The sequence below is a fragment of the Cordyceps javanica genome, chromosome 5 (assembly GCF_051103115.1).
Source record: "Cordyceps javanica chromosome 5, complete sequence".
In the NCBI taxonomy this organism is placed as follows: domain Eukaryota; kingdom Fungi; phylum Ascomycota; class Sordariomycetes; order Hypocreales; family Cordycipitaceae; genus Cordyceps; species Cordyceps javanica.
Genome location: NC_139299.1, coordinates 2,060,092 through 2,087,085, shown reverse-complemented (window position 1 = coordinate 2,087,085; position 26,994 = coordinate 2,060,092). Strand labels below are relative to the sequence as shown.

The window sequence follows — 26,994 nt, the reverse complement described above, 5'->3', positions numbered from 1 at the left end:
CACTGATGCTCGCCAAGCCATCAACGCGAAAAGAGAGGAGGAACAGCAGAGCCTCAAGTCGAGCACGCAATTACAAGGCGAAAGCTTCATGTCGTGAGATTGACTAGCAAAAAAAGCAAACTTATCTCTCATGTCGGAACAGATTCCGGTCGAGGCAATTGCGATTGAACAAGGCGACAGTGGCTGTAAACCTACCAGGTCGAGATTGAAAGCATACATGTGTAGCCGCGGCCGAATCCACATTGCAATCGACGTCTATGAAGATATGATTGGGCTCATCCGAAGCGTGGCAGTGACATTATCTCGGCTGGGTCATGTGGCTGAATTTCATCATTGACTGGGAAGTTGTTACTCATGGATGTTCGTTTCCGTGCTGGCACACGTGTCCATGACGCCGGGGCTGCGAAGAAACAAAGGCTTGTTGGTATATATTTAAAATACAGCAATCAAACTTACACCGTATATAGTTGAATACCAGTAGGCACAAAAGTGGCTTGCTTGTTGAATTGGCTATTCAAGCTGTTTGACCAGCAACACCACTAACCACTTGTCCTATTTGCATGATTTCGAGGCGGAATATTGCCGAAGCTGCATTCTCCTTTGCTTGCTATAAACGCTAAAAAAAAAAGAAAAATTTCAATATACCTTCATTCCGTCATACTTTAGCAGAAGGCATCATATTTTTGGCGCTCCTGGTCAGTTAGGACGAGGCGGCAGTTGCAAGGCGGAAAGGTTATAGCCCGGCGACCATGTCTCCTGTCCTTGATCAGCTTCTTCACGAAATTATAGATAGCAATCACCGGGTAACAAAAATAAAAAAAATAAAAAGATAAAAAAACAAAAATCTATCGCTACGCTGATTAGGCCATGGGAACTCGTTCACCGTGCAAAGTCGGACAGCAAACAAAACTGTCTACCATCAAACTAGACACCCAATTCCTAGACAGCGTCAGTATTTTATCAGTTATATATCCGCTAAAGCGGTGATGAAAAGAGAGCATATTAGCACCGCCAAGCCGGGCTGGCAACATTACTTGATCCCGTGTTGTGGTAGTCATACAAGTTTTGTATTATGGTCTTGATGTTACGTCTAGAAACTCCCAAAAGACAGAAAAGGGAGAAAAAATCGCTATAGATGCGCGCTCGCCCTAAATAGCCAAAAAAATGATACCGCTCGCTCCTCCATATGCAAACATTAAGAAATCAGGCTGATAGAAATCGAGATAACATGCCAACTGGATGTCCTGCAGAACCAAGAACAGTCAGCCATTAGGCATGAATGGCAAATTTAGAAGCTTTTTTCCCAGGCTCCCCACCACACACCAATGTTGGCAGCGACGAGCAGATCAAGCATCTTGAGGCCGTCATTGTAGATGATCAGCTTCCCGAGCTTGGCCTTGTTGCCGCGGTTGCCACCGCCTGCGCGTTCTCCGCCAATGTTGATGTCAAACGGTGAGACGGCGCCGTCGTGATCGTCGTCGTCGGCATCATGCCCAGAGGTCGGCCGCAGGAGCTTTGCGAAATGGCCGCGCAGCTTTGATTCGCCGTTTGCGCCGTCATGGTCCGAGTGGACAAGAAGTTCTGTGCTCGGGAGGTTGAAGCGCAGCTCGCTCAGAGCCGTGGCAGATGGCCTGGGTACGTTGATGCCCTGCTCCTCCAGCATCTGGTTGTATGACATGTTTTGGGGGTCATGTGGCGTGTGGTAGCAGCGGACACTTCGACCAGCATGGCCGGTTCGAAAATCGCACTTGCCATCCCAGGGGCTCGTGAACGTATACCCACGAGGTTTCATTCCCGGGCCAGCTTGCCCAGTGGTTGTTGTGACCTGCTCTTTGGCTAGCTCTTGAGACGAGTCGCTGTCGCTTCGGCCATGACCCTTCTTGTTGATCTGCTCCTCAAGCTTCTGGAACTTGTCCTTGAGATTCGACATGAGGCTTTTGGTATAACCCATTTGGAGCTGCCGAGAAAAGACGCCGATTTCCGGCGCCGCAAATTCATAGTCGGCAGCATTGGATGTCAGTGATGCCGGGTTAGAAGCGTCGAGGCTGCGCCGCTTCGAAAAGGGACGAAACTTGGCGTAGCCGGAGTTTTCGAGGTTGATATTGATGGGCGGACTACTTGTGGACACGCCATCATGAGGACTACCCGACTTGAATAGACTGGAGACTTGCTCTTCGCCCTGACAGGGCGGATCAAGCTGCCGTGAAGTGACTCTGCCGACATTCCACTGTGTGTCTGTACCAGGCTGCCGTCGAATCAACGTCAGAGAAAAGGGCTCACCGGGCTCGACCGAAACAACACTTGTCTTTCTAGGGGACGGTGAGCGGCTAGTGTAGCTATGGCGCGCGTCACGTGTTTCCTTGAGAGCGCTGGCGGCACTGTGGGATCGAAATCGGCCACCCGTGGCTGTCGTGGGTGAGCTGTCCGAGACGGCCATGGACGGAACCATGGCTCTAGGCCCTACAGGTTTGCGAATGGGAGGAGCCTGAACGTACGGAGGCAGCCGCTGAGCAGGGCCAGGTTCGTCGGCGTCGGACGGGGGTATATGTGATTCGGTTGCCAACGACGAAGAGAGCGCCGGGCGAAATCCGTCCTGCGATGTCACGGAAGCCCCGCGCTGGCGGCCATTGGGCACGGGTGCCAACAGGTTCATCTTGGAGCTGGACGCATTATCTGGCGCCACAGACTGCGCAGTATCGGGCAAAGGCTTGCGAGGAATGGTCATGACCGAAGCGCTTCTGTCGCTCGTGCTACCTGTCTCGTCATTTCGGAAGGCGGTCGGGGCGACGACTTCGTTGCTCGGCAGATCAAGGTGAACATAGTAGAGCGAGCTGCTAATGTCTCCAAAACCAATGTTCTTTTCGGAGGGCTTTAATGGGGAGAGGACAATGTCTGCCGTCTGTTAGTGACCCATACGAAGCATCAAGTGCGCACGTCTCACAGCTTACCTCGTGTACCCGGCACCCTAGTAATGTATAGCACCAGGGGCTCTTGTTTGTCTTCGTGAGGCTTCTCTGGATACTGGGGTGGGTTCGCAGCGAGCAGGTTCAGCTCGGCGAGCGAAAGCGCCTCCTTTGGTTGTAAAGCGGCGGCCATGGCGGCCTGATTGCTGTCGGGGTTTGACGTGGATGCGAGGCGGGTACAGGAGCTCGAGATGCGTAGAATGCTGAGACGATGAAGCAGACAAACCCGAAATGACAAAAAGTCTCAAGAGATGTGACGAGAGGAAATGTGGCTTCGACCAGTCCAAGTACACACAGCCCGGGCGGCCGTGAAGTTTCGAGCTGAGGATGACACACGAGGGCGGGGCGGGATTCGGGAGGTACCGAGCTCAAAGAAACGGGAACGACTGGATGAAGCGAGTGATAGAGATGATAGAAAGATGTGCGCGAGCGAGATTTGGTTATGCACAAGGCGGCGTCCGTAATTTGAAGGAATTGGGTTTGTTGTGTGGTCTCATGATCCCCTTTGTCGGGCATACAAGGGAACAACAACAAAGCTACTAATAGAATGCGCCGTGGCAGTAGGGAAATTTGCTAGCCCAGCGACGTCAGCCGCCGGGGCTGTGCCAGCAAAGGCCCAGTCACTCACTGGGCGGCACGCGCGCACAGCAGGCACATATAGGCCAGAGGAAGAGATAAGAGGGGGGAGGGAAGAAAAAAAAAACCAAATAAACTCGCAAAATGAAAACCAAGACCCCCGCGCGTAGCCCAAGCGTGTCTTTCCAGGTAATGGCTTCATGCCGCCGTGTCTCGAGTCATTGTTTCAAGTATGTTCGTGGCGAAAAAGGGCGACATTGGCCACAGCTCCAGCGACCCTTTGATGGGTGCCCCAGCCCATGACGTCGCCAGTCTACGCGGCAACGGCATCTGAGCCCAATTCTTTAGCTTTTTGGCTTTGTTTGTCAGCTAGCATGCCCTTGCCCAGCAGCCTTGGGCTTGGGCTTGGCGCTAGCTGAATCGCAGCGAAGCCCCTTGTTCTTATTTTGGTCTGATATCGGCTTTCTGCTGAAGGTCGGCGGTACTGTCGACGTGATGTGGGAGGGGGAGACGTGGCAACTGGGGCCGTTAATAGAAGAAGTTTTACTCCGTACATGCTTTTCGATGGAGAGATGACCACGCCACACCGCTTCGCTTGGAAATGAATTCATTCGATCGGCCTGCGGTGGGATGGACAAGCCGATGGCCGGCCAAGTACTTGGTAGGCCACGGCACTGCCTCACAACCCAGGCTTCGGACACGGTGGCCCAGAGTCTGCAAAAAAAGAAAATAAAAAAAGGTAAACTTGGTATCATTATAGTGAGAACAATAAAATCGAGCAACCATATTTCTGGAAATTAAGAAAAATGAGTAAAATAAAAATAAATAATTGGTAGGAAGAATGATAAAAGGCAGCAGAGCTGTGTACTGTGCTACAAGCCAGCCAGACACATCACTACTCAATCAATACGCGTCGACCGCCGTGACAATCTTTATCAGCTTGCGTTTCACACAGCCATTAGTTGGGCTGCAACTCAGTCAGCAAGTGTTGGGGGATCTTATTAGTGAGCAGTGAAGCAGTCCGCTCATTGACTGACCCTGGCGAGACGACTGCGGGTCTTGCCCAGAGAAATGACTTACACGGCAGGCCGGGCCATCGGTGGCCGTCGGCTGGGGCGGCGTCACGGTTGGATCGTGCCAGTCCAGAGAGTAGATGTAGCTCGTCGACGCGCAACCCCCCGGGCACCTGCTCCCGGCGCACGGGTAGGAGACGGTCGAGGTGGCCACACTGCAGCCGCTAGGCACAGGTACGGTCGATATGGCCAAGCAGGCCAGCACCACGCAAGTGCTGCACACCTCGGCGGTTGTTGTCACCGTGGGGCAAGGCTCATCGGCGGCGACGAGGCTAGGACATGAGACGGGCTCAAATGTTAGACCAGAAGTGACATTGCAAGCCAGCACAGCAGCCAGAGTCGTCTTACCCGGCGAAAATCGTAATGGCTGAAACAGGGAGAAACTTCATGATTGGAAATTGGACTTTGTTTCTGATGTACTTAAAGTAGCGTGTCCTGTTTTGATGATTCAACATGTTGCCATTGGGAGCATCAGCCTTATATAACTACCGAGCTGCTCCCTCGACTCATCTAGACGCATGGGCAACTACGCAAGGATTTTCTCGACCGCATCAGCCAAGAACGAGCCATCACTAGGGAATAATTCTCCGCACGGCACTAAGAAACCTATTTGTTGTGGCCGAAAATAGAAGTACATGCCACTAGAAGTGATCAGCTCGTCTTGGCATGGAGGGGTACATGTCCATGCGCAACCGATTGGTGATGTATCTTGCCTACCGAGTATACGGTTCGGAAAAAAAAAAGGCCAAAGCAGCTCCAAAATGCCCGGATGAATTGAACAAGAATTAAACAAGACCAAAGAGATTGAGCGCAATCGCTAGATGGAAGACTGGCGATGGTTGGTTCTATTGTGTGTCCCAGTTGCTGTCAAGAAATGTCATGGCTCGTCATATTTAATCAACTAGGCTGTCCGATCGTCGGCACACCATCATTTCTACCCATAAAAAGCTGAAAGTGCAACCAGGGCGAATACGAGAATGTGAATCCTTTCAAAGACGGCTGCTTCTCTCATTGGCTACCTGCTGCAACCGGAGAGCAAGCTCATCACCTTGCATCTGTAGCCTGAGTAGCAGGAGCCAACGGCCATGCTGCGTGAAAAAAGTCGACTAGTTACCCGAGCAATGAGGTGTTGCACGCCTCCACGCTCGTATTTCCCATTGGCGATCCAAGTCACGCATTCTCACGCCAAGCCCTTGGCCCGTAACTCGTTGACGACGTTGCCGATGACGGCGTCCAGGTCCTCGTCCTCGAAGCCGAGCAGGTCCATGGCGAACTCGTCGCGGCGCGTCCAGTCGGCGTCGACGGCGCCGAGCACGAAGACGACGTTGTGCAGGGCGTGCTCGTCGCCGGCGTCGAGGGCCCTGGTCTCGCGCTCGAGGAAGGCGTTGGAGTCGGCGTGCGCCGTGTGCCAGGACTCGCCCGTGGCGCGCTCGAGCGCGGCCACGACCTCGAGCGGCGTCGGGCAGAAGCTCTGGACGAAGACGAAGCGGTTCGCCGTCTCGTCGGGCCGGCGGCGCAGCACGCGCACGACCGTCTCCGCCACGCGCGGCAGCGTCGACGCCGAGGCGCGGGTCACGCCGGCGTCGAGCACCAGGGCCTTGCGGGCGGCCACGTCGAGCTGGAGGTGGTTGTTGCGCAGGCCCCAGTCGAAGAAGTGGCCCGAGACGATGGACGTCCAGGTAAAGGGCACGCGGTCGCGCGCCGCCGAGGCCGCGAGCGCCTCGCACCGCGCCTGCACGGCGGCCTTGTCGCGGTAGAGCTGCAGGTGGCGCTGCGCCTGCGGGCTGCGCGCGTCGCACGAGCCGTAGTCGGCCGGGATGTAGCGGCGCACGCCCGCCTTGTAGGCCGCCTCGGCCAGCCGCAGGTGCTGGCCGACGTCCTGGACCGGGAACGCGGCCACCACGGCGTCCTGCCCGACGAGCAGGCGCGCGAGCTCGGGCCCGTCGAAGCGCGGGTCGATGGGGATGCGCGCGACGACGCCGCTCGCGGCGTGGGCCGGCGGCGTCGAGCTCGAGTTGGCCCGCACCATGACGGACACGGAAAAGGTTCCCTCGGCGACGAGCGCGTCCAGGATCACGGAGCCCAGCGACCCGTTGGCCCCGACCAGGCAGACTTTTTCGATTGGCGCGGACATGATGTATCCTTTTTTTTGGAATAGGGCGGAAGGGGGGGTGACTGACTGGTGGAAGGGGAGGGCAAAAAACTGAGCTCGTGTGAGAAAGGAGCTGGAGCAGACAGAGGGCTACGTCAGTTTCCGTGGGGTAATAGATTCGGCAGCGGCGGCGGCGGGGCACCGATTACGGCCAAGGCGGGTGAATGTGGTTATGCAAGGCGTGCTGTGTGACGTGACTGACAAAGTTTCAATTCTGAAAGAGCACTAATTAAATGGATTTGGCTCGTAAGCTTATTGTATTAAGTTTAAGGACTAAGCTTTAGGTGATGATGCTATCAAGACAATGCTGCTGCTCCCACTTACATGGCGCCGGCTCCTCTTTGGCCGCGCCTCTTTCCACGCAGGATAAAAAAGTGATGATGATCTCAAGGGCAGGTATATGAACACAAACTAGACTTTTTCCTATGATGACAACTGAAATTCTGCCAGGATCATGGCTCACCAGAACACCTGTCTGGCATTGACCTTGTGAGCTGCTCTTGCAGCATTCCGGGCTGGAAATGCGCATCACCAATTAGGCTGGGCGACGCCGCCGCCGTTGGCGTTGGAGGCGGCGCCTCGTCGCTCGTCCGGCCGTGATATATAATGCTTGATTGTGTAGCGGACCTGCGCAGGAAAACCTCCTGCGCAGTGGAAGAGTACCGCATCGTGGCCCTTCTTGCGGGCAGCGCCACCGGTGCGCTCCCCGACGACGGGGCGAAGCTCGCGACCCGGCGGCGGCCGGCGTCGGGCCCGGGCGCGACGTGAGGCTGCTGCTGCTGCCCCGCCTCCTGTTCGCCCTGCATCTCGAGTCGCTCGATCCACTGCGCGAGGCAGAGGATCTCGGAGTCGCGGATGGCCATCTCGCAGCCGCTCGCGTCGGTCTCGCCGCGGCGGTGGCGGCGGCGCTGGAGCTTGTGGAGGCGGCGGCGGAGCACGTCCATCTCGTGCGGCGTCGGGACCGTGCTGCGCGTCAGGGCGGCCTGGTAGGACGGCGGCGGGCAGGCGAGGTCCTCGGCGCAGTAGACGGGCGGGTGGCGGTACTCGGGCGGCAGCGACGACTCGGGCGGCGGCGTCATGTCGACGCAGTTGACGACGTACTGCTGCTCCGCGTCGTAGCGCTTGGGGCGGTAGAGTCGGTGCCGGATAATGTAGTAGCCCAGCCAGATGGTGGTGGCGAGAAACGCCAGGCCCACGATGCAGGCGATGAAGACGATGGGGTTCTGCGTCGAAATAAGCATTGTCGACGGGCTGAGTGCCAAGTGCGCGGCGCTCGATAACGGCTTCAACTATTGAGCTGGGATAATACGGGGGTTGTGCAAGATGGAAGAAGAAGATGTAATCGCAGCGCTGCCGACATTTGTTTAAGAAAAGGGAGACGAGGGCTTCGAAAAGATGAGGTTTTTTCTTTGCATCTTTCTGTTTTCAATCTTTGCATCGTTTCATGCTTTCGTACCGAGCTACTCTTTTGCGGTTGACGTCTGAGGCCGCATTCGGCTTACACGCCCGCTCAACGACGCCAGCGACGGTAGCGTTCAACCGATGACGGTGCAGCCGGTGCTGCAATTGGCACAGAAAAGTGAAAAAGAAGAGAAGTAAAAAAAAAAAAGCACAGAATGGTAACTATAAGACACATAGAGATAAACATCCTTTTGCAATAACAATTCTATTCTACTACTTGTTATTCCATCTCTGACACGCATGCTTGGATGCTGGGTAGCCAGTTGCCAGTCAACCCGCCCGTGGCCCCGGACTTTTCAGCCCTTCGGCCCTCTGCCGGGAGCGGCGAGTGTGGGTGGGGCTTGTCTTAAACAAGGGCATTGTAAAGATTCAGGTGCTGCCAGCCAGCTTGCCAGCCTGCCAGCAAAGCCTAATAAATTTCAGAGCGCTTGAGACATGGCATATTGGCATTCATAGCGTGAAGACAAAGGTACATAGTAAAGCAGCTGTGGGAGAAAAAAAAAGGGTAGCTTCAATGACTGAGATGGCATGCCAGAGCTATGCATCCGGGTGGTTGTGGAGCGACCACGGACAGATGGAATTGCCAGGCGATTAATAAAGCCCGACAAGATCGATCGTGCCCCACGGGCTCAGCTTGATTAGCGGTTGGAATGCAGTAACTATAGCAGCCACCCAATTTCTTTGGGCCAATTTTGTTCTCGGCCGACGCTGATGTGGTGTACTGTACGGAGTACTAACCAGTTACTGGAGGTTGCTTCACAGCACGCAGCGTAACGGAGCTGGGTTCGCAGCGTCAAGGAGCGATGATACGACAGGAGGACAAGGTTTGCTTTTGTTCTTGTTGGCCATTACTCTATTGGAAACTCTATATCGCCCTCCGTTCAATGGTTTCTTCCCGGCGCGCCCATCATCGTTCCATCGCCCGGCGCCCCCTTCCCCCCCTTCCCATGCAGCGCTCGCCATCACTTTGTCTCTCCACTTGCCCGCCCTTGACTGGAATGCGACGCCCATAGATATGCGAACATTGTTCCGTGCGCCCAGCACCCAGTAAATAAAATACCTGACTAGTCGCTGTGCATTTCTTGGCTTCTGTCCCGCCCCTTGCGCTCAAAAATAGACTTGCCCGCATTGCCGCCTTCTGGAACGGATTGGCACATGGGGGGGGGGGGGAGGCCTGCGGTCCGTCTTGTTCTGCCGCCCACCAACCTCCTCTTGCCCATCCCTTCCCTCGCTTGCCCGCTGCCCGCCTCGCCAGCTCACGCTCACAACCTTCTCCCGCCGCAGATCGCAGCGAGTCCAATAGTTTACCTGCGCATGCTGGTTCCAGGGCCGTTTGTAGATGCTTGCCACCTACCTAACCCACATCTCAGCTGCCGCGCGCCGCCATTGTAAAGTGGGATTATTGTCTGCTTCCCTGCCCATCATGGCTGTCTCTTCATGCCAGACGTCGGCTAATCTGCAAAGACGGTGGCTGTCCTTCATTGGTTACCACGGCTGATCCTGCCTCGTGGTCGCTTAACATGGGAAATGTAGAATTGATATTGAACCAATCTTTAGTATATTAAGACGTTGGTTCTTCCCTCGTCGGACAAATTTCATTCTCATCATCACTCACACTCTCAACACAGACACACTTACACTTGCACATTAACGCTTGCACACCGGCACCTACACAATAAATATTTACACGCCAGCTCTTAATACAGCTTCTACACACCAACTCTTACACACCAACGTCTGCAAATCAATACTTGAGCTTTACAGAATAGCAGTCGCGAAAACTCAAAAGGAGACTTTCTTCCATCTTTTCCACAGTCTCCTCTACCAAAACACACACACACACACAGCCCTGTCAAGATGCTCAACGCCGTCTTCATCGCTTGTGCGCTGGTCTCCGCCGCCACCGCTTCCATCGCCGGGCCCCAGGACGCCGTCACCGTGGTCAACACCGTGACAGTGACCAGCTGCCCCGCCAGCGTCAGCGACTGCGCCGCCGCCACCAAGTACGTCAGCGTACCCTGCGCCGAGCATACCGCGGCCGCCCTGCCTGTTGCCGGTTCCGATTCTCGCGGTCCTGCTGCTCCCGCCCCCGCCCCCGCTCCCGCTCCCGCTCCCGCCCCGGCCTCTGCTGCCGCTGCCGATGCCATCGCCGCCCTCCCGTCCGGCGCGTCCGCGCCCGCTGACCCCGAGCCGCACATCCCCAAGCAGCCCGTTGCACCGGCCCACCCAGCCGCCACCGGCAAGCCCCACGGACCCTTCAACGGAAAGAACAGCACCCTCTCCGGCTTCGCAACCTCGACGCCTCTGTCTACCGTCACCATTCCCACTTCTTCCCCCGCCGGCCCCGCCGGCTCCGGCAGCGTCTCGCCAGCCCCACCTCTTGTGGCCGCCGCCGCCGCCAACTCCGTCTCCTGGGCCGCCAGCATCGCCATGCTCGTCGGCGCTCTGTATCTCTTCTAAGACAACACAAGCAACACGGAAAAAAATTTCTTTTAGCGTCACATGAAGCTTTCCACTACGAGAAAGACAGAACAACATTCTTTTGGGATTTTTATATTTACCGTTCAATTTGGGGTTATTTGTATGGGTCGCTCTGGCCACCCTCGGTTTGCATTAATGGATATACCTCTCATCTCAGTTTGAGATCAAAATATGTTTAATAATAGAGCGGCGCAATGGTCAATTCAATGATTTTAGTTATAGAGGCTGCTAGTATGAATAATGAAAGCTATTTTATGTCACAAGCCACAGGCCGCCTTTCTTCCTCGTCTTCGCGCTGGTAGCTAGAAAGCTCCGGCTCTCTACCCTTACTTTGAGCTCGCGGCACTTTTAATGCCAGTAAGTCACTGGGGCGAAATGGGTCTCGATCTGACAGAAGTTCTAATCAACAAATGGATTAGCAGTCGTTTCGCCCTAGATACGCCCGAGATTCGAAAGATTTCATTTGTGAATAATGGTCAAAATTGACTAATTGATCAGAGCTACTGCCTGTTTAAAAGATTTCCTCCTCTGGAGCGTCCGTAAGTGGAACATAGCGGACTCCAAAGAGCCTCTTTCGCGAGATGTTGCCATCTTTGTCCTTCTCGATGCGCCACACATACTGCGAGTCCTGATCACGCTCGTCCTCGACGGGAATAAACATGCTGGACGCATTTATTAGCCAGAGATCTCACGAACAAGAGACACTGTGAGCAACTTACCATCCTGGTGACTTCAGCTGACGAACCAACTCATCATGCACCTCACTGGCAGACGCCCCGACGTGGATGACGTCCCATTGTGTGCCAAACTCATCCTCACCCTTTCTTGCTGGCTCGTTTAGACCTTTTCGGCCATCTGCCGCAATGAATTTGACTTTTCCGGAATCCAAGAGTTGAGCGCCCTCCGCGCTCTTGCGCATATTGGCCTCTCCCTTGTCCCGCAGTGCATTAATGTGCTCGACGCCGACCACCAGCCCGCGTGTGCCAACCAGCTCGGCCATGACATGGGTAAGGTAGCCCGAGCCCGACCCAATGTCGAGGGCGCGCGGTGCCGGCGAGGCCGCGGACGGCATCATGAAGGAAATGAGATGCTCCAGAGCTATGGCATGCATATGGGGAGCAGATATGGTGGCTTGGTAGCCAATGTATTGAGGCGAGTCTTCATACGGCTTGGATGGAGCATAATGGTGACGATCCACCTGCGCAGCAAACGGTCAGTACATAGTAGCACAACGAGTATTCTGGAAGCAATGTACCTTTATGAAGGCTTCCTTTACACGCGTATCGCTGATGAGCTTGTGCCTCCACATATTCTCAATGAGCTCCTTGTTAGTGGAGCCCGAGCATCGCCACGCCATCTTGATGTTTCGTCGCGGCAGCCGAGTAGAGAAGGCAGCTCGAGAGCCACCACCGCACGAGCCTAGAAACCTCCAGACTGGTGCCGCAGGAGAGGCCAGTTTGAAAAGCCCGGTGGACACCCCGAGGCTCTCAATTTACCAAGTACAAAATGGATCGAACGGCTCACGGCCGAGAGTGGGGACGTGCCTTGAGCGATGGGGAACAAGGCCGATGAATCTGATATCGAGCAGCAAGCCGAGGCCGCACAGGTTATTTGTACCAATGTATGCAGATTATTCTCTGTAGAGACACTGGTCCCGTTGATATGAGCGGATGTGTCGATGAATTCAGTGACTGACGCAAGACGGGCAGCCGAACGAGGCCAGTGGCGATGCGGCGTTCATCTTGTCGTGCCACCAGCCAAGCTCGTGCGGGGACACTTGCGGCTCTTCAACTCCACACAACGCTTTTGGGCCGCCACAGTGCCTCTACTTGGTATTAAGCTCCCTCATCAAAATCTAGCTGCAGCTTTTTGTTTCTTCATACACTGCACCAACGGAGCGAGTGCGCGTCTACCGCTCTCCAATCTGCCTACGACAGTCCCTCTTCCGAGACAATGCACTGACCGGCACACTCACGGGGCCAAGAACTTATCTGCCCAATGCTACTATCATTTATCAGCCCCCCACCGCCGCTACCGCCTGGCTCATTTCCAACCATGTCTAACAACTCACATGAGGCCAGCTATGACCAGTAGCGGCCTCCACCAGGGGGCGGAAAAAGAGTCTAGCATCGAGACCAGGGAGTACTGAAGTAGAATGTACTGCGAGCACGCCTTCACCGGTACTTATCATACTTACTGGGAAGAACCCCGATGGCCGTGGCTCCGCCTTGAAGCGAGCTACCGACAGGAGTGCCCTCTCCTTTCCCGCCCGCCCACCTTCCCAACCAACGAACCAACCAACGAAGCTGCTTGCCGCCAGCGGGAAGGAATAAGGGACGAGAAAACCAGCAACAAGAGCACGGTGAGAGCTAGCCCTTCATGCCAACGACGAACTCTGCCCCGTCAGGTTCCCGGCAGCTAGGAGCCGCGGAGAATCGACAGCATCGCCTCCCCTCCCCTCCGAAGCATCTTCCCCTTGATCGGAATCACTCCCAGGGCCAGCCCAACACCAACAAGATGAGCTTCCGGACCATGAACGAAGAGGAGCGGCAGCCACTCATCCCTCGCCCCGGATCGTTCCGTAACGGCCCCGGCCCCGGCGGTGCCGCCGACATCAACCACCACGATCAGTTCTGCCGGCTGGTGGGCGTGCGGCCGCTCAACCACCCGCACGACGAGACGTACCAGGCGCACCCGCAGTCGCTCTACGTCCGGGCCGTGGCGCGCCGCAAGGGCCAGAGCCTGACGTACATGTTCACGGCGACGGTCATCAACACGCTGCTGCTGACGCAGGTGGTGCTCGGCGCGGCCCTGACGGGCCTCGGCGCCAGCAACAGCAGCCGCATCCTCATCACCGTCTTTGGCGCCCTCAACACCGTCATCGCCGGCGTCGTCGCCTTCCTCAAGTCGCGCGGCCAGCCCATGCGCGCCCGCATGTTCCGCGACGACCTCTCCCGCGTCGTCGACGAGATTGAGAACTCGGCCGTCATGTGGTTCGGCATCAGCGAGGGCGCCCACGGCTACGGCGCCATCGACACGGACGAGCAGGTCACCGTCCGCGGCGAGGTCGCCCGCCTGACGCGCCTCTACGACAAGGCCGTCAAGAATAACACCATGAACGACCCGGACATGTACAACGCCAACGGCGCCGGCGACTCCTTCACCGCGAGCCTGCGCAAGGCCGGCGGGGCCCCGCCACCGCCACACGGACCGGCCATCAATGCGGCCATCGCCGCGCCCCCTGATTTTCCCGCCGGCGCTGCCCCGGCCCCCGCGCCGGCGGCTGATCCGGATGACAGTCCTGCTAGCAAAGCTCCGGAGCCGGCCAAGGCCAGGTCGGACACTAACAGTGATAAGGGCTCTGATGCTCCCAAGTCGGCCGACGCTGCTCCCGGTGCTGCGGATTCTAAGCCTGCTGATCGGGCCGCATCCCCCGCCGCGGATGCTCCCGCGGCTGCTGCGCCTGTTCCGACTCCAGCTGCTGAGACGCCCAAGGCTGCCTCCGATGACAAGGCTGTTGTTGCTGCCTCTTCTTCCGCAGCTCCGACGCCTCCTCCTCCCGCTCCTGTCCAGTCTTTGCAAAGCCACGCCTCGCAAGACCCCGATGAGAGCCCCGCAAGCTCTGCCTCTCCTCCCAAGCGCGGAAATTCCACCAAGTCGCCTGGTGACACCAACTGATGGTGAAAGCGGCGCAGGTCGTACGCCTTTGTTGACTGCACGACCCCGCCCTGACGTGCGTCTTTGCATGATATATAGTGTCCACGAGTGGCCATTGCTGAGGATGCCGGGTCAGTTATTTTGATGTTGGTGCTGGATATATATCCCTTATGGGTAAACCTTAATCTCTGCAGAACCAGATTGTCATTGTGAGAAATTAATCATCTTACCTAGCATAGCATTTAGCCGTCTAATTATGATACCAAATACAAACCCTTTTCCCTACCTATTCGGATCTCAAACTTGTACGTCACCAAAAATTTGGAGGAAAAAATATGTTCTCATGTGCAACCGTGTTCGAACTATGAAATATTGCTCTGTATGCTATGAAATATATTCGCGAGTCGCGCGGTGACGCCGAAGCGTGATTGGATGAACCAGTCCCGGGTTTCTGTACCAAAAAAAACTCCTCCGCATAGTACATGTAATAGAAAAGAGAGGGTGTAGAAGAACAGGAAAACGCCAAACCAATGCCCTTGTCGAAAAAAACAACCCTGCAACGGATAATCAGGAACGACCCCCCGCTGTGAAGCGTCCTCAGACCACCCGTTCCGATGACTCGCCTTCGGCGATGACAGGAATACCGAGTCCACGATCAGGGCTCTGCATGACAAGCTGTTCGTGACGGCGGGCCTGAAGGAAGTCGGCGACGCTCTTGATGAGAATGAACCATCCGACAATCATAAGTACGTACGACATCCACTCCCCGCCGGTGAAGTCGACCGTGCTGCCACCCGCGACGTCACCAGGCTTGAAATCATGCGAGTTGGGATCCTGGGGTTCGGCGTAGCCGTCGGGGCCGTTCATGGCAGGGGGCTCGCCGTCGACGGTGCCTTTCATATAGAAGCCATACTGGATGAGAGTGATGCCGAGGCCGGCGCGGGAGCCGTTCTTGGCCGCATGGGTCGAGTGCAGCAGGTATGTTAGAAGGAAGCCGACGAGTTGGAAGGATGTCGAGATCATGCCGTTCCAGATGAAGGAGAAGACAGAGCCTACAGGCATGCCGTCCACGTATACTTCGTCGAGTCCCCCGAGGCCGGGGGCTAGAATTGTCGTTTCCCAGTATGGCGGCGCAGAATCTGCGGCGGCTTGCTCATATGTCTAAAGCGGGTTAGTTAGCTGGGCCATTGCAGATATGACAGCAATGGGCGACGTGTACATACAGGTGGCATCTCTTCCTTTTCAGCGGCAGCCTCACGCTCTGGCCGCGCCGACATATTGGCAAACACGCCATCAGTCCCAACGCCGCCGCCGACAACTCGCCCTCGTGTCGCTGCTGATGCCGCAGACGCTGCGGACGCTGCTGATGGGGGCGTATAGGGCGCAGCCGTCGGTGACGTGCTCCCGCTGGCCGTCGTGGCAGGTGTCGCCGACTGGCGCACTAATCTCTGTCTGTCGTCGGTTTCATCATCGCTATCATCGTCGCTGTCAAACGCGTCGGCAAGGTCGGGGTCAACCTGGTTGTGTCTCGTGCGGGATGATGCTCGTGAGCGGAAGGAGGGTGGTGGCGAGTTGGGAACGGCTTGGCTGAGGCTATGTTGCTGTTGAGTATCGTCCTCATCCCGGGCGTTGACCTGCAGAATTAAAAAGTCATTAGACAACGGTTGCACAATAATAACGGATTGCTGACATACTCGTTCGTATCGGCCAGCCATGATGGTCGTGGGTCTATGTTGTTGATTCTCCTAGGGCGGTGACAACGCTTGGAGGGTAAGTAGGGTTACGGTTGAGTCGACGGTGATGAAGGATCCAAGAAGGGATAGCAGAGCGAAACAAAGGACACGACGTCAGTGCGACAAAAGGAAAAAGGCGTCAAAGAAGGCCAAGCGCATATACGCTTGATCAAACAAGGGTGATCGCGGAGAGACTCAAGGGAATAGGAGAGGCATTAGCATTGTTCAGGGTTGGCAGGCTGTGTAGAGTTGACTCGTGAGCAGCACCAAGAGGCAGCCACCTGATTGCGGAGTGGCTGTCGGAAACACTGGAGGAGCGCCGGCGGAGCCTACGTAAGTCAGGGAGGGTCTCCTTTCTGCCTGAGGCCCACATCTATGCACTGTGCGGTCTGCCTGCCATAATATGGATTAAGACAGTGTAAATATCTTAGCGTGACACTGTACCGTCGCAAGTTTGATTGTTAATTGTACGAGATTCTTCGACTAAAAGCGATTTCGAGACGCATTGCGCTGCAAGTTTAAGTGAAAGACTACAAAGCCTCGACCATGGCAACACGATCGCTTGCTGTACGTTCCAGAGATTTCTAGACTCGCCAATCGTGGATTGCACAATCGAATTATGCTGACATCTACCCTCTCAAACTTCACAGCGCCGCATCTACTCCGATGTCTTTGCGAAATGGCCTAAGCAGGACCTGCGACCCGACTACCAGCTCCAGGACGTGCTGGGCAAGACGGTCGACGCGCGGTTTCAGAAGTACACGCCGGCCATGGAGCGGGAGGAGATTCTGAAGGCGAGGGCGCTGCAGTTTCTCATACAGGACAAGTTCAAGGATCGGGTATGCGTGGCAACCACCTGCACGGCTCGGATCGGCCATCGGCTGTCCTCGATTTTTGCTAACCTGTTTTAATAGTACAAGCTGCGAGGTCCGATGTTGCAGCCCAAGAGCCAGCCGACATACTTTGACGACTTGGTGCGCGAAATCGAAGAGGCGCCGAACCGCTCCTGGTTTGGCCGCCTCGGCAAGCGACTCTCGGGCATGATTCGTTTGCAATAAACCTCGACGATCTCATAATTTCTGTTTCTCTTTTTTTGTTCGCATTCATCGGCGCATAGGGTTGGGAATAGAAAAATGACCATGTTAAAGTACTGGATAATAGCTGTATAATATCTGTAACAATTGCCTAAAGACAAGAATGGCTGGAACTTGATATAAAAAGTCACAAGAATTCTATTGCGATTCACTTTTCCTTGCACGTGCCCAAACCTTTACAAGTACTTCATCTCAGGATCAAGCTTGTTCATGAGCTCCATACTCTTCTCGTACATGGTGAATACGATGCCGCCGCTCATAACCAGGCGCACCAGGCGCGGGACCGCGCCGCTCCAGAATGTGCGGATGCCCTCATTCTTCAGAATCAGGCCGGCGCAGCGAAACGTGTTGCCGTAGAGCTGCTTGGCCTCGGGGCTCTGCATGCGCGTCTTGAGAGTGTCGAGGGGCTGGGTGACGAAGACGGTGACGAGGCCGGCGAGGCCGCCGATGCCAAAGGTGCTCGCCGTGCCGAGCTTCTCGCCGGGCGCCGTGTACGACTCGGCAATCTGCTTGAAGAAGGTGTAGGAGCCGAAGCGCGTGGCGCTGTTGGCCGACTGCCGCAGCGTCGTCGGCACGAAGCCCTGGAAGAAGCCGCGGATGCCGCGCTCGCGTGCAATGATGGGCACGGCGTGCAGGAAGCCGCGCATACGTGGTTTGGCCGACTTGCGGTCATCGATTCTATAGAGCGCGGGAGAGAGAGATGGTGTCAGATGGGCACGCAGGCCTGTGAGCGCTCGGACGGGGGGGGGGTCGCCGTTCTGTCGTTGACTTACAGCGTCGTCTTGATGCTCTCGGTGGGTGTGACGGCGAGGAGCGACTCCGTAATGCCGGCACCGAAGCCCGCAAGGACGGTACGCGGGCCGCTGAGCTTGCCATTCTCGTCGGCGAGAAGATTCTTGTACTGATCGAAGGCGACGAATCCTAGACGAGGGCGTGTTAGCATGGTGCAGGCCGCACGCCGTCACCGCGCAGGGAGGAAAGCGGCACACGTACGGATGCCAGCCTTGGCAGAGTTGCCAATGATCAGCGTCGTGCATCCCGCATACCACTGTGCGCCAAAGGGCGGCCATGGTAGCTTCTTTCCTTCGGCAAGGCGGCGATTCAATTGCGTCCGGGTCTTGGCGACTGGAGTATGAGCATTAGCAATTTTGTTCGCCTTGTCCGAGTATTTGTGCTCTCGTGAGCCTCAATCGGCCATGGGCTGTTGCGACGAGGAGGGGACAGAAAGGGTCAAAAGACGTACACTCGGCGGGGTATGTGATGGCTAGAAACTGCGTCAGCGTTGTCTTCAGAGAATCGGACCGGGAGCGACCAAGGGAAAATACCAATTTCAATGGCACCAGCCGTGGAACCAGCAATGATGGATCGCAAAGGACTGGGCTTCTTCTTGTCGGAGCTCGGGGCTCCTTGCGCTTGCGATGCCATTGTTGCGGGTTCGGGGGCGCAGGTGCAAGGCTGATGAAAGTCGTGGTGTCGGGACCCGAGGTTTTGGTGATGCTGGTGTCGGCTTTCTGGTTAGCGGGTGGCCAGGCTTAAGAGTGGCAGGCCGGGAGATTTAGCGCCGATACCGCCCGGCAACGTTGCAGGCAGAGCCAGCCGCAGCACTCTATCAACTTCAGCGTGGCTTGTTGTGCATCGGCTTACATGTATGCGACATTAAATGAATTATAAATTACAAGAAAACAACTGTCATACTTCTACTGTGCGAATTACACCCGCAGAATTGAACATGCTTCAAAGTTTCGCTAGTGACTTGGTCACAGAATGCGCACCACCATTTCGGCCAAACATGGTTCGCAAGTCCTCAGCCAGCTCCTTGGGCCGCTCAAACGCTGCAAAGTGACCGCCGTCCTTGTGGCGCTTCTCAAACGCAATGGGACCGAGGCCGTGATACCAGAGTCTCGGCGTCACCGCGATGTCCCTCGGAAACTGCGAGACGCCCAGCGGCACATTGGAGTTGTAGCCCGCGGTGATGGCGGCGCTGCCCGGCGAGTGCTTGGTCTCGTAGTAGATCCGCGTGCTGGCCTCGGGGCCCGCGTTGGAGAAGACGTAGACCGAAACCCACGTGAGGACCTCGTCGTCGGTCCATGGGTAGCTGTCGGTCCAGTCGTGCAGCTTCTCATAGATCCAGGCGAGCACGGCGACGGGCGAGTCGGCAAATGCGAAACCCAACGTCGCGGGCTTGGTGCTCTGCTGCAGGTTGTAGCCAAAGCCTTCTTCGCGGAACCAGGCGGAACGGGCCAGACCCTTCTTCTCGTCGGCAGACCACGGCGTGAGCGCGTGCTGCAGCCAGGTGAGCGGTGTTTCCTTGAACTGGGGAGGCCCGCGGAATGCAAGGTTGATGTGTGATGCCACGCACGACTCGGGATACTCGGCACCCAGGCGGCGAGTGATCATATATCCCCAGTCCCCGCCCTGGGTGACTATTTACTAGACGGTAAATTCGTGTGTCTGTAAGAGGAAAAATAATAGTAAAAGCTCACGTACCATATTTATTATAACCGAGCTTTTGCATCAGCTTTTGCAGAGTCTCGGCATATTGGTGAGGCCCAAAGCCTTTCTTGGTAGCGCCGTCAGAAAAGGCATAATTCGGAAGCGAGGGCGCGACAACATGGAACGAAACGCCATTTTCCGATCCCTTGAGTAGAGGGAGAAGCTTTTCCACCTCCAAGAAGCTCCCAGGCCCTTGCCGATTTGTTAGCTGGTTCCCCAGTGCCTGCGTGAGGCGAGTCTAGCGCTTACAGCCGTGGCAGAAGAGAAGCGGGATGCTCCCCGGATGGGCGCTTTTCTGATGGACAAAGTGGATATTGAGCGTGCCGAATCCATCAACCTCGATCGGGGTCGTGAACTGCGGTAGCTGATTGATCTTCTTTTCCTGCGCACGCCAGTCGAACCCGTCGCGCCAGTAGGCGGCGAGACGTCGGACGTCGGCGGCGGCGGCGCCGTAGCTCCAGTCGTCCTCGAAATCGACGCGCTGCGGGAGCTCAACTGCGTCAAGCTTGGACTTGAGTTTTGCCAGCGCGTCGTCGGACACGGCGACGGTGTAGGGCTTGATGTCACTAGCCATGGTGCGGGGTGGGGTTGATTGATAGATGAAGGATCAAAGTTGCGGAGAGTTGATAGGTTTACCAGGGACTCAGTCAGTTGCAGGCTAGACTTAGTTTTATGCTTTCAAAGATTGGCTTAACAAAGGCGTAAATGACACAGCGCATTTGTCATAGCCGGCAAGCAGCCTGCAGGAAGACGTGCTTGTTCCGTCGGAGAGTTGCACGGCTCTGACGTTGAGACACGGAAACTGATTACCCCCGAGGATTCCGTCAAAGTGGTCCCATCGGCAGGTTGATTCACGGTATAGCCGCTTACACCACACCCTTTGCCGTGCACAGCATTTTCATCCCAATTTGGCCAGATTCTTGAGCGATTGGAACGAATGCGCACAAATTTGTTTTTTAGTCAATGAACGGCAACGGCGTCACAAGCGTGGGGGAAACCGTCGGTTGGGAAGTATCACGATCGAGGCGTAGCACAGCGCTGGCCTACAACTAACACGGCCAGAACACCGGCTGGACAACCAGCGCTTGATGACCAAACACAGCGAGCAGCAAAATAACTGCGAAAAAGAGTTGTAACAACAATACTGCGGAAATCTGCACCATTATACCATGTATATTGCATATGAGTCACGCGGTGTGGTGTGCATCCGCCGTATTCGTCTATAGTTAATAAACGAGGCCAGCCAGGCGATCATCGCTCTGGCACCCAATACCGTCCCTCCCCCAGCTTTTCATTCTGCGACCATGTCAGGCTCTGGCGAGGCCAGGTTCGGCACCGCCTCTGTACTGGCTATCCTGGAGCACTACGAATATGACCCCAGCAAGGTCGAGCGCATCGCCTCGAGCAAGGTGCAGTACCCTCTCGAGGTTGTGGACCCGGACGCGCGCTGGCCGGCCGACTTTGCCTCGATCAAGGCGCGCATCGAGGCCGCGCTGGGGCCCGAAGAGCTGGTGGGCGTCGAGCACATCGGGTCGACGAGCGTGGCGGGCCTGCCGGCCAAGGACTTGATCGACATTGACGTGACGGTGCCCGACGCGATGGAGGAGACGCGGTACGTGCCGGCGCTCGAGGCGGCCGGCTTCCACTTTTTGACGCGCGAGCGGCGCTGGCACGAGCACCGACTCTTCTCCCTGTACGAGCCGCGCGCGGCCACCCTGCACGTCTGGGGCCCCGGCAGCCCAGAGGCAGCGCGGCACGTCATCTTCCGAGACTGGCTGCGCGGTCACGCGGAGGACCGGGTGCGGTACGCGAGGGCAAAGCGTGAGAGCGCGGCGCGGACGAACGAGGCGGGAGAGACGTCGGCGGCGTACAACCGGCGCAAGGAAAAGGTAATGCGGGAGATTCTGGAGCGGGCCTTTACAGCGCTGGGGTATATGTAAGAGGGAATCGGGTTTGGCTGCTTCTACGAAGGCCGGACGGGATCGAAAGATTGTTGGCCACTCACTGGCTGAGTAGCTGGATGCTGGATGGAATGGCGAAGCAGTATCTGCTGTTGCGAAAGTGAACGTGTCGTGATCCGCCAAGATCAACTCTTGATTGACATTGGATGTATCTCGTGCTTGTGTAGCACCTGAAATTTATGTTTTTTTTTTCTTTTTCTTTTTGACCAGTAGCTCGTTCGCTGCGTGCCCCCAGTCTGTCATACAGTTACATATGAAGCACATGACCCTGCGGCCTTGAAGCGATGCGTAGGACAAAGGGTGCATAATTTTACAGAGACCATCGAATTTGCATGCCTTGCAGCCGTACGAGATAGCGAAGCAACGCTGGCCTCACCTTGACCGCCCAGACTGTTCTTCTTCACAACAGAGTCGTTGGATCGTGCAAGTAACCCCCCCCCCCCCCGAACTCTCACAACCAGAGTCAGCTCACGCTTCACCCCATCTGAAGCATCTAGAACATGATATTTCGTTGTGCTCGGACGGTGAAAAGGCAAAAATAAGAACAAGGCAAGTAGTATCAGCAGAGGGCAGGTGAAAGATGGAAACCAGATGCAGCGACGTATAGACTGAATGTACTCTGTCAGTTGTAGCTTGATGCTAGTTTTTCCAGACGACCAGAATTCCCATATGGGGATTTTCCTCCCGAATCTGCCATTCACTGCCCGTCAGGGGAATCTTGGCTCTCCAATCATCGCCCAGCAGCTTCTCGCGCCGCCAGGTAAACTCGCCGCGCAGACCCGCCGCCCGGGCCGCCTCCTCGTACACGCGCGGGCGCAGGTGATATGTCATAAACTCGGTATCCTCGTCCAGGCGCACCCGCAGCCCCCATCCGTCACCTGACCGCAGCGCCCCGGTGTACACGTTGCACGGCGGCATCCGGTCGAGGGAGCCGCGCCGGTACACCTCGGCGCGCCGGGCGAGGTCCTCGGTCGGGTGCGGCACGACGCCCACGAAGACGCCCCCGGGCTTGAGGTTGAGGGCGACGCTGCGGAACATGGCCGTGAGCGACGCCCGGCTGTCGCTGTAGTTGAGGAACCACACGCCGAGCGCCATGTCGTACCACTCCGCGCGGCCGTCGGCCGTGTGCGCCGCGGCCGGCTGCGTGCCGTCGCCGGCGATGAAGGAGGCCAGGGGCGCGTAGGGGGTTTTGGCGAGCCTGGCCGCCGCCGCCGCCAGCATGGGCTCCGAAATGTCCACGCCGGTCACGGAGCCGGCACCCCATTCCAGCAGCTTGAGGGTATAAAAGCCCGTACCGCAGGCAAAGTCAATGACGCGAGGCTTATTCTGGAGCAGAGGCTTGAGAGATTCGAACAAGTTCTGCGCCTCCATCTCCCGATAGGGTAGGCTGTCTATGACATTGTATTTGTCGCTGAGGACATCATATTGGGTCATGACGGATTATAAGTGTTGATGAGCAGTCTCTGTTGAGAGCTTCTCCTACTTTGAGAAATGTTCTACAAGAAAAATGCCATGTGTTCAGGAGCTGTCATTATATAATGCTAGCATCTAAGCAGGTGAAAATTCCTCAAAATATTCACGGGCTGTTGCGTATCCGGACCCGACCAAGTGGGACGGACGGCAGGATTGGTGTCACATTTCGGCAGAAAACTGCCACGATGGGCGGCTTGGAGCAGAATTATGTGGCAAAAGATGCATGTGACTAGGGTTAGATCTGTATAGATTGTGGCATTTGCATGACAAAAGCAAGTTGAACGCGGCTGATGAGGGTTGCCCCTCTTAGGCGTGCCGCGTTTACCTCGTATAACAGACGGTTCTCCTCATCATTGAACCCCTTTACCATAAAGAATATAGTGCATTCGTTTTGTTATGAACACTTCTCCGGTGAGAAAGAAAGTCTCATCTCTTGTTAGAATTGGCTTGATGTTATTCTCAAATGTCATCTTTGTCATGACGGAAGTTGTGATACTGAGTATAGTCTACTTTTTCATCTGTTCTAGACCTGATGCTAGGGCTGAACGTTATGGGGCAACTAATCTAGAATCGTAATCTCGACGAAGACATGTGTCACCCTGCTGACAGCCCATGCTTGGCCTGCCAGTAGCTTGGCACTTGTTTCACAGTTTTCCGTCCATCGTCGACAACTGTCCCTCACAAGTGAAAATTCTTGCCTTACTCCTCTGTGATTGCAGGGTATTATGAAGGAACGTACGCCGTACAATGCCGGGTGTATACACTTGGCCTAGTCGCGAAGTAGGACTTGTTTCATTGCCATCCGTATGTCGTTGGTCGCATCACACTGGCTAGCTAGCGATATTTTTTCGCATGTAACGGTTATCGTATAAATTAGAAAAACGAGAATAGCACTCTAAATTGTGTGACTTGGTTAGTATCCACTTGGGCAGGAATCCCGTGGCAAGTTCTCAATTTCAAGTATGCGGTGAACGTCGACGATGTGGAGAATTTTTTGACAAGGTGAGGGTATATCAGGACAACGATGCGAGTCTACCAAGACCCAGACACTTGGCCAATTGATTCAATTTTCTTTTTCCCGGGGTTTCTTTCATCTTCAGACAAAATGGCGCAATACGACACCATCGGGACCAGCTACGATGTTATCAAGACGACCGCGTTTAACAAGCTCGAGCAGGTCAGCTTCCGGAGAAACGTTGAGCCACTCCTCCACCCCCCCGGTACCAAGACGGTGCTCGACCTAGCCTGCGGCACGGGCTTCTACTCGCAGCGTCTGCTAGAGTGGGGAGCAGCGTCGGTGGTGGGCGTCGACGTCTCGAGCGCCATGGTGGAGGGCGCCGTGGAGAGACTGCGGCGGACCCCCTATTCGGACCGAAGCCGGTTCGAGCAGGGCGACGGCATGGTCCCGCGCCGGTACGATAACCAGGATGGCTCCGGGCGCGGGCCGGGGGGTTTCGACGTGGTCACGGGGACGTGGTTCCTCAACTACGCCGAGGATGCGCAGCAGCTTCGGCTCATGTTTGAGACGGTGGCGGCCAACCTCAAGCCTTCGGGCGGCGTGTTTGTCGGCATCTGCCTGCATCCGACCGACGACCTGGCGGCGCACGCGGCCGGCGTCAACCGCAGCGCATGGAACAGGACAGGCGTGCACTACGTGTACGACGAGGCGGCCATGGCGAGCGGCCTCGGATACCGATTCAAGGTCGTCGCCACACCGCCGGCGTCTGCGCCACCGGGAACGCGCGGGATCGAGTTTGAGTCATTTCATTTGAAAAAGCGCCTCTACGAGGAAGCGGCTCGGCTGGCGGGCCTCCAAGGCCGTCTCGAGTGGCGTGGGTGCGAGTTTCTAGGCAGCGGCGGCAACGACGGCGATGATTGGAGGTCAGAGATTGGACTCGAAAAGGACGAAGAGGGATGGAACAGTCTGCGTGAATACCCGCAGGTTTGTATCATGGTGCTTCGAAGAGAGTAGCTCGTCTGAGAGGTTGTGTCCTACTTGTTGTGAGAACAAGGCCTGTGTAGAGATACCGACACTGTGAATTGTACTTATTTGGCTGTATCACTTTTGATTACGTGGTAGTGGTAAGTATTACTTGTGGTACTTGTGGTACTTGTGGTGTTTGTGGTACTCGTCTGCGTGTTAGTCGTTCAGATACTTGACCACTTGACTTGGCCCCGGGATATTTTGAAAGCTACTAGTTAGTGGATGTGATGATGTATAAAGGCATCAACAAGACGAAAACGCGTATGCTTTTTACTGAGCAATGAGGCCCAACAGCGTAGCGCGACCACCGGCGGCCACGCCTGTCCAGGTCGCCCTCTGTTAACCGAGATTTCTTGGTAGAAAAAAAAACGAAAGGCAATGGCCCAAGGTCTGATCTGTCATCTGTCATCTGCACTCAGTATACATCTAAATTTAGTATCCGCCAATAAATTCTCCAAAATATGTGCTTGGTCAGTGTGGCATTCGGATTGGGCATCGGAAGGGTGGCGTGCGCCGTGCGGCTCGACAAGAGGGGCGGGCTCATCATGTCAGTTGATCAGTGCAGCAGGGCAGGTCATTTTGCCGAGGAACCACAGAGCAATCGTTCTGGGCGCGCCGGCGAAGATAGGATATGTCGACGCCAAGTATAGTATGCCAAGGCGGTGCAAACTGCCAGGGACACAAGACCTGCACGAAATGACTAGGTTCGCTGCACTGCAGGAAGGTGTGGGCGTGGCTTGGTGCCTTGTTTTGCTTGTGCTGGGATGCGTGCCGAGATGGGTTGACGCGGTAATCCGTACAGTGGTGTGGTGTGGTGGGCATGTACTAGTAGTGTGTACGGATAACGACTGAGTAACTTGAAGTATGGGATTCTCCAAAAGCCGGCCGGGTACTTGGCATGCGGGCATAAATTCCTCGGTAGTGTACGGATGACTCTGTGCGTATACTGAGGATCCGTACTCCGTAGACGTAGATGAGAGATGACGGAGTGACTCTGCTTAATAAGCGAGGATGGTTGGCATGCCACGTTGTTTGGCTCCGAGACAGCCGCCGAGAAGAAGGGCGAGAAAAGAAAGGAATAGCAAAAAAAGCAAAAAAGGTAGAAAAATGAAAGGCTCCGATTTCTCAATTTGTTTTGGCTCTGCCCTTTACCAGTGAGCAGTATAAGTAATGTGTCGGTACTCCCTACTCGAGTGTCAAGGTACAGAGTGTTGCCATCTCGGACGACACATCGGTTTACGGCGGACTACATCATTGGGACCTGCCATACTGGTAGCAAGAGGAACCTCTCATTTATTTCAATTTATTTCTTTAGTGATCAGGCGGAGGTCGACGGGGAGGGGGGGAGCAGGGGGGAGGGAGGCAGCCAGGGTCGAGTGTGGGCTTCCCGCTTCCGCTGTGGGCCAGCTGGGTGGTGGGCTGACAGGCTGAAAGTTCATCAGCCCAAGGTTCAAGGTTTCAGTGCTCATCGTCAGCCCCCTTGCCAGTTTCTGCCATTTGTTGCGGGTGTTGCGGGTGGTGCAGCCAGTTGTACCTAGTACCCGAGTAAGTATAAATCTCTCCGAGGCAAACAAGCCAAACCAAGCCGAGCCAAGTTGTGACCATGACTTGAAAATAAATAGATATCGAGTACCTTGGGTACGTATCTCAAGTACGGTGTACTTCCTGGTACTTACCAACATACCTGCAGAACACTTAGGCAAGGTACCGACTTTAGGCCAGGTGCCTGCCTCATTCTCCTACTTGACTTATTGCAGGTGCTCACTGGAGAAACGTGGCCAGGTACTAAGGCAGGCAGCTAACTAACATTACTGCTAAGTACCTTAGGTATCTACCGGTAGGTACTAGTGAGGTACCAGGCAGGCAGCTAAGCAAGCGGCTACTCAGTAAGTA

The 26,994-nt window shown here is 55.7% G+C and overlaps 13 protein-coding genes across 13 annotated transcripts; 5 read left to right on the top strand and 8 right to left on the bottom strand.

Annotated features, from left to right (window-relative positions):
* Positions 1–1,288: 1,288 nt before the first annotated feature.
* V2A60_007866 (uncharacterized protein) lies at positions 1,289–3,096 on the bottom strand (the record flags this gene model as incomplete). The annotated part of the gene is made up of 2 exons (XM_083259146.1): positions 1,289–2,892; positions 2,949–3,096. 2 exons carry the CDS (start codon positions 3,094–3,096, stop codon positions 1,289–1,291), a joined length of 1,752 nt encoding a protein of 583 aa, XP_083115272.1.
* Positions 3,097–5,792: 2,696 nt separating this feature from the next.
* V2A60_007865 (aromatic alcohol reductase) lies at positions 5,793–6,746 on the bottom strand (the record flags this gene model as incomplete). The annotated part of the gene is made up of 1 exon (XM_083259145.1): positions 5,793–6,746. One exon carries the CDS (start codon positions 6,744–6,746, stop codon positions 5,793–5,795), a length of 954 nt encoding a protein of 317 aa, XP_083115271.1.
* A 470-nt stretch (positions 6,747–7,216) lies between these two features.
* On the bottom strand, positions 7,217–8,005 carry V2A60_007864 (uncharacterized protein; the record flags this gene model as incomplete). The annotated part of the gene is made up of 1 exon (XM_083259144.1): positions 7,217–8,005. The coding sequence occupies one exon, from the start codon at positions 8,003–8,005 to the stop codon at positions 7,217–7,219; it is 789 nt and encodes a 262-aa protein (XP_083115270.1).
* A 2,077-nt stretch (positions 8,006–10,082) lies between these two features.
* On the top strand, positions 10,083–10,685 carry V2A60_007863 (uncharacterized protein; the record flags this gene model as incomplete). Its single annotated transcript, XM_083259143.1, has 1 exon — positions 10,083–10,685. The coding sequence occupies one exon, from the start codon at positions 10,083–10,085 to the stop codon at positions 10,683–10,685; it is 603 nt and encodes a 200-aa protein (XP_083115269.1).
* Positions 10,686–11,217: 532 nt separating this feature from the next.
* On the bottom strand, positions 11,218–12,063 carry V2A60_007862 (protein-L-isoaspartate O-methyltransferase; the record flags this gene model as incomplete). The annotated part of the gene is made up of 3 exons (XM_083259142.1): positions 11,218–11,368; positions 11,426–11,904; positions 11,962–12,063. 3 exons carry the CDS (start codon positions 12,061–12,063, stop codon positions 11,218–11,220), a joined length of 732 nt encoding a protein of 243 aa, XP_083115268.1.
* Positions 12,064–13,223: 1,160 nt separating this feature from the next.
* On the top strand, positions 13,224–14,384 carry V2A60_007861 (uncharacterized protein; the record flags this gene model as incomplete). Its single annotated transcript, XM_083259141.1, has 1 exon — positions 13,224–14,384. One exon carries the CDS (start codon positions 13,224–13,226, stop codon positions 14,382–14,384), a length of 1,161 nt encoding a protein of 386 aa, XP_083115267.1.
* A 576-nt stretch (positions 14,385–14,960) lies between these two features.
* Positions 14,961–16,078, bottom strand: V2A60_007860 (metal homeostatis BSD2 family protein; the record flags this gene model as incomplete). Its single annotated transcript, XM_083259140.1, has 3 exons — positions 14,961–15,524; positions 15,587–15,997; positions 16,058–16,078. 3 exons carry the CDS (start codon positions 16,076–16,078, stop codon positions 14,961–14,963), a joined length of 996 nt encoding a protein of 331 aa, XP_083115266.1.
* Positions 16,079–16,642: 564 nt separating this feature from the next.
* Positions 16,643–17,154, top strand: V2A60_007859 (ubiquinol-cytochrome c reductase complex assembly factor 2; the record flags this gene model as incomplete). The annotated part of the gene is made up of 3 exons (XM_083259139.1): positions 16,643–16,663; positions 16,747–16,935; positions 17,011–17,154. 3 exons carry the CDS (start codon positions 16,643–16,645, stop codon positions 17,152–17,154), a joined length of 354 nt encoding a protein of 117 aa, XP_083115265.1.
* Positions 17,155–17,366: 212 nt separating this feature from the next.
* On the bottom strand, positions 17,367–18,615 carry V2A60_007858 (mitochondrial carrier domain-containing protein; the record flags this gene model as incomplete). The annotated part of the gene is made up of 5 exons (XM_083259138.1): positions 17,367–17,868; positions 17,964–18,111; positions 18,184–18,315; positions 18,434–18,454; positions 18,516–18,615. The coding sequence occupies 5 exons, from the start codon at positions 18,613–18,615 to the stop codon at positions 17,367–17,369; spliced, it is 903 nt and encodes a 300-aa protein (XP_083115264.1).
* Positions 18,616–18,924: 309 nt separating this feature from the next.
* Positions 18,925–20,257, bottom strand: V2A60_007857 (epoxide hydrolase family protein; the record flags this gene model as incomplete). Its single annotated transcript, XM_083259137.1, has 3 exons — positions 18,925–19,613; positions 19,678–19,875; positions 19,933–20,257. 3 exons carry the CDS (start codon positions 20,255–20,257, stop codon positions 18,925–18,927), a joined length of 1,212 nt encoding a protein of 403 aa, XP_083115263.1.
* Positions 20,258–20,987: 730 nt separating this feature from the next.
* V2A60_007856 (GrpB family protein) lies at positions 20,988–21,623 on the top strand (the record flags this gene model as incomplete). Its single annotated transcript, XM_083259136.1, has 1 exon — positions 20,988–21,623. One exon carries the CDS (start codon positions 20,988–20,990, stop codon positions 21,621–21,623), a length of 636 nt encoding a protein of 211 aa, XP_083115262.1.
* Positions 21,624–22,283: 660 nt separating this feature from the next.
* On the bottom strand, positions 22,284–23,078 carry V2A60_007855 (class I SAM-dependent methyltransferase; the record flags this gene model as incomplete). Its single annotated transcript, XM_083259135.1, has 1 exon — positions 22,284–23,078. One exon carries the CDS (start codon positions 23,076–23,078, stop codon positions 22,284–22,286), a length of 795 nt encoding a protein of 264 aa, XP_083115261.1.
* A 1,144-nt stretch (positions 23,079–24,222) lies between these two features.
* V2A60_007854 (class I SAM-dependent methyltransferase) lies at positions 24,223–25,089 on the top strand (the record flags this gene model as incomplete). Its single annotated transcript, XM_083259134.1, has 1 exon — positions 24,223–25,089. One exon carries the CDS (start codon positions 24,223–24,225, stop codon positions 25,087–25,089), a length of 867 nt encoding a protein of 288 aa, XP_083115260.1.
* Positions 25,090–26,994: the final 1,905 nt, after the last annotated feature.